Here is a 15,531-nt window from a genome sequence, read left to right as displayed (position 1 = left end):
AACCTTTTCCTTTAAAAAGAGCTCCTCAGTTTCGCTTTGTTTTTAGGGCTGCTAACTGGAAATCAGGAAGGAAATTCTTTGGGATCTACCTATTAAAACCATCCTTGGGTTCAAGCCCTGGGTTGGGAAGATACCCTGGAGAAGAAAATGGCAACTCTCTCTAGTATTCTTGCCTGGAGAATCCCATGGACAGAGGAGCCTGGCAGGCTACAGTCCATGGGGTCACAAATAATTGAACGTGAATGACTGACTAACACTTTCACTTTCACCCTTCCAAAAGAACTTACTAGTAGTGAGTATATAAAACAAATGAGCTGCACAAACTTTTCCATTAATAGCGTATTAATAGTTATTTACATTAACTGCCAAATGACATTTGGTGACTAAACTCATTTTCTCCCAGATTCACTCTAAGCAAACCCTCAGGTCACAGTCAGGGGGCCTGCAAGACTAGGGAAGGGGCTTAAGAAGAGAGAAGTTGGTGTTTCTGCCATGCCACATGTTTACTAGATGGGTCCTAAAACCACCGCCCCCCCGCCTCTACCCACCTCACCCATCTACCGTACTAAGCATTTACAGATAGCCCAGCCTCAGGCCTCACAGATCAAGGCCAAGACCTGAAAGTAAATGATGTGCCCTTTGAACTCTTAAGTTAAACATTAAAATTTGCATTTGCTTGGGTATTGATTTTCCTTTAGTTCAGAAATTCATCAGACTAGCTACCACTAGTTTTTACAGTTGGCCTGTGAGCTGAAGATACCCGCCCTAAAGGAACCCCCACCACCAGTGGGAAGCAGATCCCACTAAGCCAGGAGGGCAGGGGTGGGGGCGTGGCCCCGAGGAACAGGGGCTCTTAGAGCTGGAGCAGCACCCAGCGGTGTCGGAGAAGTCCTGGGGCCCAGTCTACGTCTGCTGAGCTGAACCTCTCGAGATGGGGCTTGCCACGGTCATTTTCAAATCTCAGACATTAGAGAACTTCATTTTAAGGACAAGTTTCAGTACAGCATTAGAGGTCAACCTCTGCACACCCCACGAGCAATCAGCCACCACCATGCAACTGACCCCTCACCCACGTCAGCCCCCGTCACCCTGCTTCTGGAAACCAGTCCTCTCTTCTCCACGTGTTTTTGTTGTTATTTCATTAGTTTTGGCTCAGGGTTTTTGTTTTTTTTTTAAGATTCCACATATGAATGAAATCATATGGTATTTATCTTTTCCTCTCTTATTCCATGCTGAAGTAAGTGAACGATCTGTCCACGTTGTCAAAAATGGCAGGATTTCATTTTTTTTATGGCTCATGATAATCTCTATAGTCATGAAATGAGGAAAGGACTAAAAGCATGTGAGATTGTCCGTAGCATTACTTACAGTAACCTAAAACTGGGAATAACCCAGACATCTTTGAGCGCAAGAATGGACAGACTGCATTCTGTCCGTCGGTAGAACGGGTGGATGGTGAATGCACAGTTGTATCTGACAGTGGATGAACCTCATAGACAAACCATAAAGCGAGGAAGCAGGACCAGTGTGGACAGGGTGGTTCCACCGGTGTACAGCTGACCCTTGAACAATATGGGTCCATTTCCACATGGAATTTTTTCAATAGTAGCCTGCAGTCCCACACGGCCCATGGCTGGTTGAATCCACAGAGGTGGAACCAAGGATGCAAGGTGGAATCATGAGTACAGAGGCCAAGCTGTATGCAGTGCCCCGGCTCCATATGTTCACGGGTCAGCTCTACAGCCCCTCCATGCACATTAGGGAAAGGGCTCTTCCACTCAGGCTCATCCCCATGGCCACGTCACTTGGCACCTTGAGAAAAAGACACCCCTTTTCTAGCCGGCTGGCCCTGGGCCAAGGCACACAGCTTGCCGAGCAGAGTCAGGCCAAACGTCAGCTCCCTTCTGTCCCCGAGGCCAAGATTCTTTGTGCATCACAAATTCACTGTAAGCAATTCTTTATCCTCTTTGTGCCTTGGCATCACAAACCAGAAGAATGAGAATGTTCATCTGGGCGAGTTTAAATTTCCATCCAGATTGGATTTTTTCAGAAATTCTAAGTCACTGATGCAAGTCAGCATTAATGAGAATGCAAGGAGGAAACCTGGGCCACAGCTGGATTTGAAATGTGTGTTAACACAGAAATAGCATTAGGACAGAGAAGGCAATGGCACCCCACTCCAGTACTCTTGCCTGGAAAATCCCATGGATGGAGGAGCTTGGTGGGCTGCAGTCCATGGGGTCGCTAAGAGTCGGACACGACTGAGCGACCACTTTCACTTTTCACTTTCATGCACTGGAGAAGGAAATGGCAACCCACTCCTGTGCTCTTGCTTCGAAAATCCCAGGGACGGGGGAGCCTGGTGAGCTGCCATTTCTGGGGTCGCACAGGGTCAGACACGACGGAAGCAGCTTAGCAGCAGCAGCAGCATTATGAAAACAGGGATAGTCAAAGTAAGGGTTCTTTCTAGTACAGTTGGATGTAACACTGTTTGTTTAAGGATGTGCCCTGTGCTCCCAGTATCTGGATTATCCATGAGCCTTGGGGGCAGAGCTCTCTTGGAATGGAGGGAGCACCTCCTTCAGACCAGACAGTGTAGTGGGAGCGTCAGACCAGAGGTCCCGCCTGGGCAACCAAGCCCACTCGCCACCTGCTCTCCCCCGGAGCTGTGAGAGTGTGGGCCAGCTCGCAGCTCCCCTGTGCAGCCTCCACCCCTTCTACTGAACAAGCAGCTGACACAGGCCTCCTGTCCCTGCAGAGATCCGTACCCTGATTGAAACCGTACCGCGAGGCCCCATGCTCAGGATGAGCAGGGTAGATGTTTATTGGATAATGAGTAAGAGATGCTTTTGAAATCATCCACCATTATGAATAAAAGGGCAGTTCAGTTTAGTCGTTCAGTCGTGTCCAACTCTTTGCCACCCCATGGACTGCAGCACACCAGGCCTCCCTGTCCATCACCAACTCCCAGAGCTTGCTCAAACTCGTGTCCATCGAGTTGGTGATGCCATCCAACCATCTCATCCTCTGTCTTCCCCTTCTCCTCCTGCCTTCCATCTTTCCCAGCATCAAGGTCTTTTCCAATGAGACAGTTCTTCACATCAGGTGGCCGAAGTATTCAATTTCAGCTTCAGCATCAGTCCTTCCAATGAACATTCAGGACTGATTTCCTTTAGGATGGACTAGTTGGATCTCCTTGCAGTCCAAGGAACTCTCAAAAGTCTTCTCCAACACCACGATTCAAAAGCATCAGTTCTTCAGTGCTCTGCTTTCTTTATGGTCCAACTCACATCCATACGTGACTACTGGAAAAACCATAGCTTTGACTAGACAGACCTTTGTTGGAAAAATAAGGTCTCTGTTTTTACCAGTAGTTATTCTTTTCACTGGATAATGGACACAATTTCCCATTAAGGATACTGATTTGATAATTAACATTTTCTCTTGTTCAAAAAAGTTTCAGCTATAGTTCATTGTCTGGCTTATCTCAGATGTTTCAAGCAAACTTAAGTATCTACGCACGCAACCAGTGAGTCAGCCCAATGGCAGTAGCTACAGTCTTTTAACCCTTATTTTTATAGATTGTTAATCTCTTTCAAAGTGAACTGTCTTCTAGTGTCTGATAAGAAAACAGAAGCTGTTGTAATGGAAAAACAAAAAAGCAACTGCCCCCCTCCCAACACATTTAGAAATATCCTGGCCAGATGAGAGTAGGTGTTAGGTGCAGGTACTGTAAACATGTTAGAACGCTTTTTTTTTTTTTTTTTTTTTCACATTTTTTGTAAGTATATACAACGGAAGTACTTTGCACCTTCACTAAAACTTACATATACATTTCTTTTAAAACATTTTAGCAGCAAAACCCTCTTCTTTTCAAATTAAACCTTGCACAGTTAGAGTTACAATATGCAATATGGAATAAAGGCATGCCGCAGCGATGCCAGGGGCGGAGGGCGGTGGAACCCGGACCCACCTGCTCATCGCCCACCACTTGTGAGGCTCTGCAGGTGAAGGTAGGAGCCACGGGGTGGAGAACCACCTCTGTGCTCACCTCGGACCGGCGCAGCAGCAACACATTTTTACGTTTGCTTTGAAACTTCCATTTCCCGTCTCCTGGCAGGTGCCAAACAGAAGCAAACGGAAGCCGAGTGACCCCCGTGAGCGGAGGAGCCCTCGCAGGAGAACTTGAACAAAGACGCTGGGTCACGCTTTGCCTCATGAACACGGACCGCGATGAACACAGCAAAAACGGCTGAGAACGTGTGGTATCAGGGTTTAGCGATGGGTTTTTTTTCCCCCAGTGATGTTGACACGAAGCATAAAAAGAGAAAGCTTGTATGTGTTTGAAGATTTCAAGCTTGCATTAAAAGACTGTTCTCAGACCATCGTCTGAAAGATTTCAAATGCTGTATGTCATTAAAGTGCACTGTGTCCTGCGTTTTTATTCTTTTTCATGTTAAAGAAGTCACTGGTATCTTAACAGGCAGCATGACGTAAGGCAAGTGTGGCCTATTGAGAACTAGTGCCTTACGTCGGAACAGCGGCCCGTCACCGCCGCTGCCCGCGGCGGCGAGCGTGTCCTGGCGAAGCGGCACTGCTGGAGTGGGAACGCGCTGAACCTTGACCAGATCAGTTTGTTTTCATTCAATTTGTTGACTAGCTGTAATCTGAATATAAATAATTTACTTTATAAAATTTTAATGATGGTCTTACGTTTAAGTGTTCCGTTCTGAACCACAGTGTAAAACAAGGCTGACTTACAGCAGCTTTATTTATTTTTTACTTTCATGCAGTTTTTTTACACATCTTTTTGGTGGGTAAACTTCACCATACCCATGAATAAACCATTGGTTGCTACTTTAAAAGGGCAGTTTTCTCATCATTTCAGTTCGGACCTGGAAAGGATAAGACTTCTCAGAGAGCCACTGTTGGGTTTTTAAAGCTGACGTTTCTAACAGCATGTGTGGGAACCTGCTCTGCAGGGCTGCAAACAAAATGCCCGGAAGATGTCTATTTTTTTCCTTGTGTTCTGACATGAAAATCATGATGTCTGTATGACTGCTGATGCGATTGTTTTGTAAATTTTACTGTGGCATATGCAGTATTGTCATGGTTGAGGAGAAACACAATGCTTCCTAGTGTAAGTGCTCTGAAAATGTTGACTGTGTGTGTGTGTGTGTGTGTGTGTATACACACACACATGAGTATAGTTTGGTTTTTTGTTTTGGGGTTGTTTTTGTTTTTTTTTTCAGATTGAAAACTTAAAATAAATCTTACTATCTGCCATCTTGTTAAAGTTTTTTAAAATACTTTGTATTTCAGCACACATTAATTAGAATCCCACATGCAATTTTCCACTTAGATCTTTCTCCCCAAATAAAGGAGAACATGCATTCTCCTTTCCTTTTTTACATCAACAGGAAATAAGACCTTAGTGATTTGATTCATAATCTTTATCTCTCTCCATTATTAAATAAAACATTTCATTTAAAATTTCCATGCCTATTTTATCATGCTAGGGGTCAATTTTTTCATCTCCTAATAGGCCAAATATGAAAGAGATTTTGCCTGTTTTCCCCATAGAAACAGTAGTGTTTGTGATTTAGGCTAATGGTAAATCTTGGAGAAAAATGAAATATCAGAGAAAGTTAAAAAAAAAATACCTGGTAATAAACCTAACCCAGGAGGTGGGAGGCTTATATGCTAAGAACTATAAAACACTGATAAAAGAAATTGAAGATGATTAAAAAAAAAGGAAATATATCCCATGCTCTTACACTGGAAGAATTGACATTGTTAAAATGGCCATGTTACCCAAAGCAGTCTATAGATTTAATGCAATCCTTATCAAGTTACTCGTGACATTTTTTAGTAGAACAAATTTTTTACTAGAACTAAAATAATAACTAAAATTTATTTGGAAACATGAAAGACCCAGAATTGCCAAAGCAATACCAAGGAAAAACCAAAGCTAGAGGCATAACCCTCCTAGACTTCAGATGCTACTACAAAGCTACAGTAACCAGAATAGTCTGGTATTGGCAAAAAAAAAAAAAAGACATATAAATCAGTGGAAGAGAATATAGAGTCCAGTAATAAATCCACACACAGCCAGTCTTCAACAGAGGAGGCAAGAATACACAATGGAGAAAAGACAATCTCTTTAACAAGTGGTGCTGGGAAAGCTGGACAGTTGCATGTAAATCAATGAAGTTCAAACACACCACACGATACACAAAAATAAAATGGCTTAAATACAAGCCATGACACCATAAAACTAGAACATGGGCAAAGCATTCTCTGACATAAATAGTATCAAATTTTTTTTTTTAGGTCAGTCTCTCAAGATAAAAGTAAAAGCAAAAATAAAGGGGACCTAATCAAACATACAAGCTTTGCATAGCAAAGAAACCATAAATGAAAAGCCTGTGGACTGGGAGAAAATATTTGCCAACAATGTGATCAACAAAGGCCTAATTTCCAAAATATACAAACAGCTCATATAATTCAATAACAATCAAAAAATGGGCAGACAACCTAAGCAGACATTTCTCCAAAGAGGACGTACAGATGGCATGAAAAGATGCTAACCATCACTAATTATTAGAGAAATGCAAATCAAAACTACGATGAGGTATTGCCTCACCCAAGTCAGAATGGCCATCATCCAAAAGTACAAAAAATGCCTGAGGGCGTAGAGAAAAAGGAACTCAAACTCAGTGGGAATGCAATTGGTGCAGGCACTAGGGAGAACAGTATGGAGGATCGTTAACTAAAAATAGGGTGGCCATATGATCTTGCAATCCATCCTGGGCATATAGCCAGAAACTCTAATTAGAAAAGATGCATGTATCCCAGTGTTCATAGCAGCACTATTTCAATAGCAAGACACAGGAAGCAGCGTAAACATCCATCAACAGATGAATGGATAAAGAAGATGTGGTACAACAGAATATCACTCAGTCAAAAAAGAAATGAAATTATGCCATGTGCAGCAGCATGGATGAACCTAGAGATTATCATAAATCAGACAGATGGACAAATAATATCATGATACCACTTATGTGTGAAATCTTAAAAAGATACGAATGAACTTATTTACAAAACAAAAACAGACTCACAGACATAGAAAATAAGTGCATTGGCCTAAAAAAAAAAAAAGAAGTGCATGGTTACCAAAAGGTAAGGGGGCAGGGGTGGAATTAGGAGTTTGGGATTAACAGATACACTACTATATATAAAATAGATAAACAACAAGAACCTACTATATAGCACAGGGAACTATATTCAGTATCTTGTTACAACCTACAATGCAAAAAAACCTAAACAAAATATAGGGGGGGGTGTGTGTGTGTGTATGTGTAATATATATATATATAACTGAATTACTTTGCTGTATACCTAAAACTAACATTATAAATTTATAAACTATACTTCAATTGGGGCTTCCCTAGTGGCTCAGACAGTAAAGCGTCTGCCCGAAATTCAGGAGACCCAGGTTCTATCCCTGGGTCGGGAAGATCCCCTGGAAAAGGCAATGGCAGCCCACTTCAATACTCTTGCCTGGAAAATCCCATGGACAGAGGAGCCTCGTGGGCTACAGTCCATGGGGTTGCAAAGAGTCAGACACAACTGAGCGACTTCACTTTCACTTTCTTTTCATACTTCAATTAAAAAAGGAAAATACTTGGAGAAAGGGAAAAAGCCACAAAGCTGCAAGAATACAGCTTTGAAACTCAAAGTGCGTATCCTCAGTCCAGCCTTGCTTGTGCAGCACACGCACACATGCGCAGATGGCACACAGTGTGAAGGGGGCGTGCTCTGTGTCCTCTGCTTCAGAAGACAGTTTGGGTTCTTAACCATGTCTCTTCCCACGAGGCACACTCACGTCCTGCAGGTCTCTGACCCACCCCCGAGCGTACTTCTTTGTTTGAGGGTTTTGAGTTGTATGGTCGGGGCCAAGCACATCAGGGTGTGGAGCCTAAGGAAGCAGCCCTGTCTAGTGGTCAGGCGACAAGTAACCAAGTTCCATTATCCTTTGGTTTCCATCTAAGTGGTGTTTGTTCCCAGCAAATGATCAAGACTGGGTTACGGTAAACATGTTTCTGGGTGCCCTTCTAGAAACAAGGAAAAGTGGCAGGAAAAGTGGCACTTGAAGGTCAGGTGAGATAAGGATTCTGAGGGGAAACGTCTAAACAATTTGAGAGATGGAGCTCACCTTGGAAACCCTTGTACCAAGAGGCTGACAGCGCCTCCAGGAACTGGTATGAACAAACGTGACTAATGTGAAAGCAAGAGCATGTCGGAAACGCCACGTCTGTTCCAGAAACGGAGGGCATCTGTTCTACTTTGTCTTCTAATCTCTAAGAAAAACTTACAGACATGTTGAGCTGATAACATTTCTCATGAGTGTCTTAGAGAGACATCTTTGCATGAACAGACAGTCCACTTAGACCACTGGTTCTCAATCCAGAGAGATTTCCATCCTAGAAGACATCTGGCAAAGTGCAGATGTTTTGGCTGTCACCACTGGGAGTAGAGAGAAGGGCTGCGTGTCACAAAACACACCTCACTGCACACGACAGCCCCCATGACAAAGAGTATCTAGCCCAAGATGTCTAGTATTCAAGTTAGAAACTCTGCCCTAAAAAAATCAGTATTTTCTTGATATTTTGATTATATTTGTTACTTCCTAACTGAATCCACCTGTCTTTGGAAGAAAAACCCAGCAGGTAGCCTTTCTGGGAGAGGAGACAACCAAAATAATACACACGTGAATTCCATGGGTCCACATGACCCTCATCACAATTTCCTTCCGAAGCATTTTCACCAAAAAAAGGGAATGTTGCTTGCATAATATCAAGCACTCTAAAGGGAAAAGTGTTACCCATAGGGAAATGCTTGGAAAGTCAATTGTGCTCAGTTTCTTATTTTCATAAAGAAATGTAGAACAGACTCCAAAATTGTTTTTCATGTAAAAAACTCTTTGTCATGGGGGCTGTTGTGTGCAGTGAGGTGTGTTTTGTGACACGCAGCCCTTCTCTCTACTCCCAGTGGTGACAGCCAAAACATCTGCACCTTGCCAGATGTCTTCTAGGATGGAAATCTCTCTGGATTGAGAACCAGTGGTCTAAGTGGACTGTCTGTTCATGCAAAGATGTCTCTCTAAGACAGTCATGAGAAATGTTAACATGTTCACATGTAAAAAATTTTACATGTGAAAATGTTAAAAAAAAATTTTTTTTCACCTGTAAAGCGGACAGAATAAGTCCATGTGTGGAGCACATTTAAAGCGACTTCACCTGAAATTCCATCTCGGTGTGAGTCACGCTATCTCATTTCTTGGACTAAACACGCTGCACAGAACAATCGCTCGGCTCTCAAAGCAAACTGAGGTTCCGACCTGCAGGGAGAAAATCAGACGCCCAGTCCTCTCTGGACATCTCTGTGCCGGAAGGGGGCCAACCTCCACACCTCACAGGTCAGGACCTGAAAATTCACTGAGACACCAGGCCTGACTCTTAATTCTGTGTCTCCCTCCCTGGAACACCTGCATCCCCGTCGCCAGGTTTCCTTGGCGACCAGAGCTCTAAGGATACCCGGTTCTGGCTCACTGAAGACAGAGGCCTGGGGTCAGGGTCATTTCTACCCGCCAAGGTCAGGACTCAAGCATCCTGCCCCTCCCGCTTCTCCCTGGCCCTCAGGACACAGGACAGCAGAGAACCTGGGCCAGTGCTCCCGGGGCACCAGAACTCGTTGGCCACAGGCCAGGAAAGGGAGGTGGGGGGCCCTTGCTCATTCCAGTGATCCACTCCTCCTGGGAGCACTTGAAAGAGAAATGCATTCCACCATCCAGGGGCAAAGCCGCCCCCTCCCAGCTGGGGCCTGTTCCCTCCGCCTCCTCCTGGCTCCAGGGCCCGGGGCCCAACACCCGAGGAGGCCTTGGTCAACCGCATCCATGAAGGAGGCTCTGGCCACCCTCTCAGCTCGCTGCCTGCCTCCAGGCTGCCCGATTCGTGGGCTCGGTGGCTGGGGCGGGGGATACAGGGCCTCCCTGAGGGGAGCGGCGCCCCGCCTCCATCACCGCCTGGACGTCTCCACCCACACCCCAACCCCTGCGCGCAGACACGCTGGAAACCTCTCGCCTCCCGTCCCATCCTTTGAAGACATCACACAACGGCAGCGTTCCTGACAGCTTCCAGGTGCAGTCAGGTCCATAAACTGGAAAAGGTGACCCTTCCGACATTCATCCATCACAGTGATCACACTGCCATCTTCACCCAAACCTCTGATCACCTCATTTCACTGCTCAGAAACCATCAGTCCCCTAACCCCACCTCCCACAGCCTGCAGGATCCAGCTGGGCCTCCTCGGTGGGGATGGGGCCCCACCCATACCTGTCCACCTGGAAACAGTCAGCTCTCTCCAGGTGCTCACCAAACGCTGCCTCCTCCGTGAAGCCTCCCAGGACTCTCTGCACCCACGAACAGCCACCTCCTGCCTCCCTTGACTCAGGATACGCTGAGCGTTCCGCGTCTATGTTTCTGCAGTGTCCTGCCTCCTTTCCAGAAAGCAGGGAGCAGGCTTGGGCCCACCTGAGGTCCACAGGCTGCTATAAAAACCCCTCAGGGCTCCTAGCCCGGTTCCCCCTCTGCGGAGTCACTGAGAGGGATAAATACATGTGTACACAGGGCTAGAAGGAAGGGTGCTCCCAAAAGCTCAAGGACTATGTAAAGTCAGATTCAGATGCTATCGTGGCCACCTGGGTCCCTGGGAAGGTAACAATACCCTATTTCTCTCTCCGATCGCTTATCCTGGTGAGTCACGGGCACCTGGGAGGTGCTTCCTGAATGTTCCTCCGACGTTTGATGAATGGTTGGTAAAGGCCAGTACTCCACTAGGATCGTGAGCTGGCTCACAGGAGCTCTTCCCTCTAAACTGCAGGTTTCCTTGGTAAAGTTAGAGAGATACCATAGAAGATGGAGTGCCATCCACACATTCAGAGGCAGCCCTCTCCTCTGCCTTGACAGTGAAAGTCGCTCAGTCGTGTCCGACTCTTTGCGACCCCATGGACAATACAGTCCATGGAATTCTCCAGGCCAGAATACTGGAGTGGGTTGCCGTTCCCCGCTCCAGGGGATCTTCCCAACCCAGGGATCGAACCTGGGTCTCCTGCATTGCAGGCAGATTCTTTACCAGCTGAGCCACCAGGGAAGCCCCTCCGCTCCCTTAAGCTGCAGCATTTGAGAGCTGACATGGGCTTCCCTGGTAGCTCAGATGGTAAAGCGTATGCCTGTAATGCAGGAGACCTGGGTTTGATCCCTGGGTCGGGAAGGATCCCCTGGAGAAGGCAATGGCAACCTACTCCAGTACTCTTGCCTGGAAAATTCCATGGATGGAGGAGCCTGGTAGGCTATAGTCCATAGGATCGCAGAGAGTCGGACATGACTAAGCAACTTCACATGGAGAAGGAAATGGCAACCCACTCCAGTATTCTTGCCTGGAGAATCCCATGGACAGAGGAGCCTGGCGGGCTACAGTCCCTGGGGTCGCAAGGAGTCGGACACGATTTAGCGACTAAACCACCACCACCACTGTGGGGGTTCCAGAAGAAGCTGTGGAAGGAAGGATCCCGAGGATAAGGGCCTTCCTCCCTTTCCATCACAAAGGGCACCTCCTTATCAGAGGGGGGTGGTGCGGGTGCTCCTGGACCCCCAGACAGCACCCAAGGTCAGAGGAGAGAGCTGCCCTCCTGGGACAGGGTACCAGAGGGCACATCGGTCAGGGACAGGGAACACAATGGACCCAAGTGAAGGAGAATGAGGAAAGGACACCAACACATGCTCAGAGAGGAAAATGGGACTGTCCTCAGGAGCTGGGAGTGGATGGAACAGACCAGAAGGAGGTGAGTTTAGGGCCAGCCCCTCTCCCCTCCAGAGAAGCTGCAGAGGATCCTGTGTGCTTGCTCCTGACCCTCTGACAAACCGGGAGCAGCCACTTGGTGGTATTTTGAGAATTCGAGGCACCATCTTTCTTTGCCCCTTTTCTTTTCGGCCAGCTTAGTTTCCAGAAACCCAAAGGCACTGTTTAAGGAACAGCTCTAGATGAGTCCCAGTTGGAAGTGTGGAGTGGAAGGGGGGACAGGGCAGCGGAGCAGTTTGCAGGTGGGAATCCAGCCTGAAAAGAGGGCCACGTCATCCCTGGTACTTTGCAGAACCACGGTGAAGAAGACAGGATCGACAGAGCTGCAGTATTAATTCATTTACTTGGCAACAGCTGCGCTGGGCGCAGAGCACTTGCCTGGGCCACACGTGTGACCAGCATCCTTCTGGTGCACTCCATCCACTCCCAGCTCCCGAGGACAGTCTCGTTTTCCTGTCTGAGCGCGTGCTGGTGTGTTTCCTCATTCTTCTTCACTAGGGTCCATTGTGTTCCCTGCTTCTGACCCGCTGTGCCCTCCAGTACCCCGTCCCATGAGGGCAACAAATCCCTTGGGCCCTCCTGGGGGGCGGGTGGTGGTGAAGGAGAGCAGCACTGGGTGGAGGGGGTGGTCTTAGGGTTCTGGTTCCAGCTGCTTTCTCTCCCTGGAACTCCCACCCCAGATTCCAGCTCAGCGGATTCCCTCACGGCTTCAGTCTTGCTGACATCTCACCCTCTTTGGCGAGGCCTGTTTTGATCACGTTCTGTTAATAATTATGACCAATACAAATAATAATGCAAAGCACATCAGCGGGAGGAGAGCCAGCAAGGAGCTAACGTGTTTCTCCTATGAGCACAGTCCCCACACACCATCGGGAGCTGGTCTGCATCAGCACAGAAAAGTTCATGGGCCCAAGTTCATACGGCTTCAGATTCAAGGATGTTGAGGTTGGATAACAGTCCTGTTTAGTTCCAAAGCCCGTGCCCTGAAACCCGGTTCTCAACGGCTGTCGTGGGGGAAACTACATCCACCAGGAGGGTCTGCAGAAGTCCTCACCCTCAGGACCTGCAAATAGGAGCTCACTGGGAAGCAGTCTTTGGAGATGTCAGCAAGCGGAGCAGGGCGGGCCCTAATCCTATCCTATGGCTGGTGATGTCATGAGACGAGGAGAGTGACACAGAGATAGACACACCGACAGGCCGGGACAGGTGACAGCAGACTGATGCCTGCGACAGACCTAGGTGCTTAGTTATGTGTTTGAAATGTTCCATACTAGTTGTTCTTAAAACTTTACAAAATGTTTTACAAAATTAAAGTCATCTTTCCTTTTAAAGTAGTTTTATCTTAACCTAGACATATTAAAATTAAAGTAAGTGATAGGAGATATATAGCTGAGAATTTAAAAAGCAGACAAAGCAGACACTTGCAATTTTTCAGTGACACAGATTCATTCGACTTCCCGGTACTTTGACATGCCTTCATTAGAAGCAGACCATGCATGCTACTTCCTGTTATTAGTACATTCAAAGTTGTCACTCAAAAGTAACCATGTTATTGATTCCAGACAACTTAACACAACGTGATGAGTAATTTAGGTTTGTTCATTATACGCGTGCACTTGAAAGTTCTATTTATTATGCTAGAAATTCGTTGATCCCAGTGCTCTTTTTTGAAATAGTTTTTAAGAAGCAGAAACGGTTTTTAAAAGAGAACAGAACATACTTTCCTCTATTATTTGCAAATTGTCTTGGAGAAGAATGTTCCCACCTCTGTTTGTGAAACAGAAATGAAGGTGTAAGAACGTGGGGAGCACGGCTTGCAGGGAAGTGAAATGATGGGAAATGGCTGCCCTGCCCCGCCCCCAAGCTCATCAGCCGCCTCCAACCGTCCTGATGGTCCCTGATCATTTTCAGGTCGGGGGTCACTGACAGGGGAAGCAACCCTCCCCTTCCCCCAGCCCCGTGCTAGGGCCCTGTTAGCCCCCCAGGGGGGACTAGCCCACAGCCTCGCAGCCCCTGCGGTCTGACCCGCCTGACTCCCTGCCCTCCTGGTCCAGCCTAGATCCCACCCAGACACCACCAACCTGATGCCCCCTCCTCCTGAAAGACCCCAGCCCTGGATGGCCACAGGCACTGCCTTGGCTGGCCTCACCCATCACTTCTTCATTTGCTTAGATTTCCATCCCTTGTCATTAATTCAGCTCCCTAACTCTCAGCAAGAAGGACTTGTCTCTTTACACGGAGTTCAGAAACATGCCATAACCCATCTGTTTCCTTGTCCTTAGGGATAGCGCTCCTCGGCTGGCCATCCTCCTGCTCAAACTGGACCAGTGACTTTTCTAGGCCCACTGTCTGGCCAGATGCTTGTCCGTTGTGTTAGTTCTTCCCCAATACCATTCCTTTGATGGTAATATTTAATTTTTGCTTTGTATATTTTTAACTCCAGCTCTTTATTTTTCCTTCCTTCTGATTTTCTTGAGTTTATTGTGTTCTTATTCTAAGTTCTTATCCTAAACTCATTAATATTCAGCCTTTTTTGCTGTTCTAATGTAAGCATTTAAGGTTAAAAATTTCCCTTTTATGGCCTCCCATAAGCCTTGATTTTAGCGTTTTTTGTAGCACTTTTATTATGATTCAGTTTGAATATTTCCTAATTTCCTTTTTTATTTCTTTCTGACCCATGACTTATATAGAAGTCTTTCCCTGTTTCCCAAATGTGTGGGGTTCTCTCTGCTTTTGTTGCTGACTTCCAGCTTAACTGCACTGTGAGCAAAGCATATGGCCAATGAGAGAAATTCCTGAACATCTTTTGACTTGTTTCATGACGCAAGACATGTCTTCATAAATGGCTTGAATGTATTTCTTTTCGTTCGTTGACAGCAATGTCTGATAGGTGGGCATTATACAAGTTCGTTAATTCTGCTCCTCAAATCTTTCCCCTCAAAAAAAAAAACTTTCCTATTCTGAGTTTTAAAAACTATTTTACCTACCAACTACCGAAAGGTATTAAAATATCCTATATGATTTCTTTCTCTCCTTGTAGTTTGTCAAGTTTTGCTTAATATATTTTGCATGAATAAAATGTTATTGCTTATATAAGTTTGGAATCATGATATGTTTCTAGGGATTTAAACCTTTTATAATTATTTAGAGACTCCCCATTCACAGTAATGGTTTTGCTTTAAAACCTAATTTTTTTTTTAATCAATACAGCTTCACAAGTTTTCATTTGGTCAATGTTTGGTATATCCTTTGCAATATTTGCTTTCAATTTTGTGTATGTTCTAGATGTTTCTCTTGCAATCATCATGTGGATAGATTTTTTCAAAATCAATTCTGTGAATTTTTGTCTTCAGAACATTTTATATCCATTTGTTGTAATTACTGATATATTTGTATTTGGCTTTATTTTATTTTTTCTATTAGCATGGCCTTATTTTATGTATCTTTTTTCCCTCATTCCACTCCATCTCTTATCCCATTTTCTCCTTCTACTATTTGGAATTTTTGCATATTTCAGCACTATCTCAAATAGATAGGGACTTTTTAAGACATCTACTCATCATACAATTATCTCAACTGAACATAATTAACAAAATCCCTTATTATCAC

General features: G+C 45.6%; 1 protein-coding gene and 1 long non-coding RNA gene across 9 annotated transcripts in view; one reads left to right on the top strand and one right to left on the bottom strand.

The window, feature by feature from the left end:
• Positions 1-5,472, top strand: part of PRKAG2 (protein kinase AMP-activated non-catalytic subunit gamma 2) — a 309,748-nt gene extending 304,276 nt beyond the window's left edge. For 2 of the 7 annotated variants that reach the window (XM_055591310.1, XM_055591311.1), the window contains exon 16: positions 4,121-5,468. In XM_055591310.1, coding sequence (XP_055447285.1) covers positions 4,121-4,152 — 32 coding nt within the window. In that variant the 3' untranslated portion in view covers positions 4,153-5,468. Of the gene's footprint in view, positions 1-4,120 lie in introns of all 7 variants that reach the window. The other 5 variants (XM_055591316.1, XM_055591315.1, XM_055591312.1 and 2 more) reach the window with 4 other exon arrangements.
• LOC129659683 (uncharacterized) lies at positions 4,538-10,943 on the bottom strand. Of its 2 annotated transcripts, none has more exons than XR_008718179.1 (3): positions 10,398-10,943; positions 9,303-9,403; positions 4,538-4,667 (listed from the first exon to the last, which is right to left on the bottom strand). It is a non-coding gene; the product is annotated as an uncharacterized LOC129659683 (long non-coding RNA). The 2 variants fall into 2 exon arrangements; XR_008718178.1 differs by lacking the exon at positions 10,398-10,943 and adding an exon at positions 10,139-10,391.
• Between the last annotated feature and the right edge of the window lie 4,588 nt (positions 10,944-15,531).

Source organism: Bubalus kerabau, chromosome 8 (genome assembly GCF_029407905.1).
Source record: "Bubalus kerabau isolate K-KA32 ecotype Philippines breed swamp buffalo chromosome 8, PCC_UOA_SB_1v2, whole genome shotgun sequence".
Classification (NCBI taxonomy): domain Eukaryota; kingdom Metazoa; phylum Chordata; class Mammalia; order Artiodactyla; family Bovidae; genus Bubalus; species Bubalus kerabau.
Note: the sequence above shows the minus strand (reverse complement) of the source record. Positions and strands in the feature narration are given on the sequence as shown.